At 65.1% G+C, this 372-nt stretch overlaps 1 protein-coding gene across 1 annotated transcript in view; it reads left to right on the top strand.

Moving 5' to 3' along the window:
* Positions 1–372, top strand: part of CERS2 (ceramide synthase 2) — a gene marked incomplete at its 3' end in the record, with an annotated part of 2,926 nt that overhangs the window by 1,349 nt on the left and 1,205 nt on the right. Inside the window, exons 4-5 of the mRNA XM_010291893.1 lie at positions 84–164; positions 260–310. Of these exons, the coding sequence (XP_010290195.1) occupies positions 84–164; positions 260–310 (132 nt within the window). The remainder of the gene's footprint in view (positions 1–83; positions 165–259; positions 311–372) is intronic.

The raw sequence follows: 372 nt of genomic DNA, 5'->3' as shown, positions 1-372 counted from the left end.
TGGCCGGGAGCCGCCCTGGGAGGGTGGAATATGGGGCCAGTGGGTCCGACCTTCTCCCTCCCTCACCCCGGTGCCCGTCTGAGGACCGTCTGCTTCCTTTTTCCAGTTGGCGATTCACGTTTTACCTTATTGCTTTCATTGCTGGCATGGCTGTCATAGTGGATGTAAGTACCGGCCCCCGCTGCGCATGCCCGGCCCTGTCGTCCCCCCCGCCCCCTCTAACCCCTCTCTGTCTCTCTCTCCTCTCCGCGTCCTGCAGAAACCCTGGTTCTACGACCTCCGGGAGGTGTGGAAGGGCTACCCCATCCAGGTGAGCGCCCGATCCCGTTCCCGCCGCCCCCCCATGGCCCTTCCCGCCCCTGGGAGCTGCCT

Source organism: Phaethon lepturus, unplaced genomic scaffold (genome assembly GCF_000687285.1).
Source record: "Phaethon lepturus isolate BGI_N335 unplaced genomic scaffold, ASM68728v1 scaffold30997, whole genome shotgun sequence".
Taxonomy (NCBI): domain Eukaryota; kingdom Metazoa; phylum Chordata; class Aves; order Phaethontiformes; family Phaethontidae; genus Phaethon; species Phaethon lepturus.
Note: the sequence above shows the minus strand (reverse complement) of the source record. Positions and strands in the feature narration are given on the sequence as shown.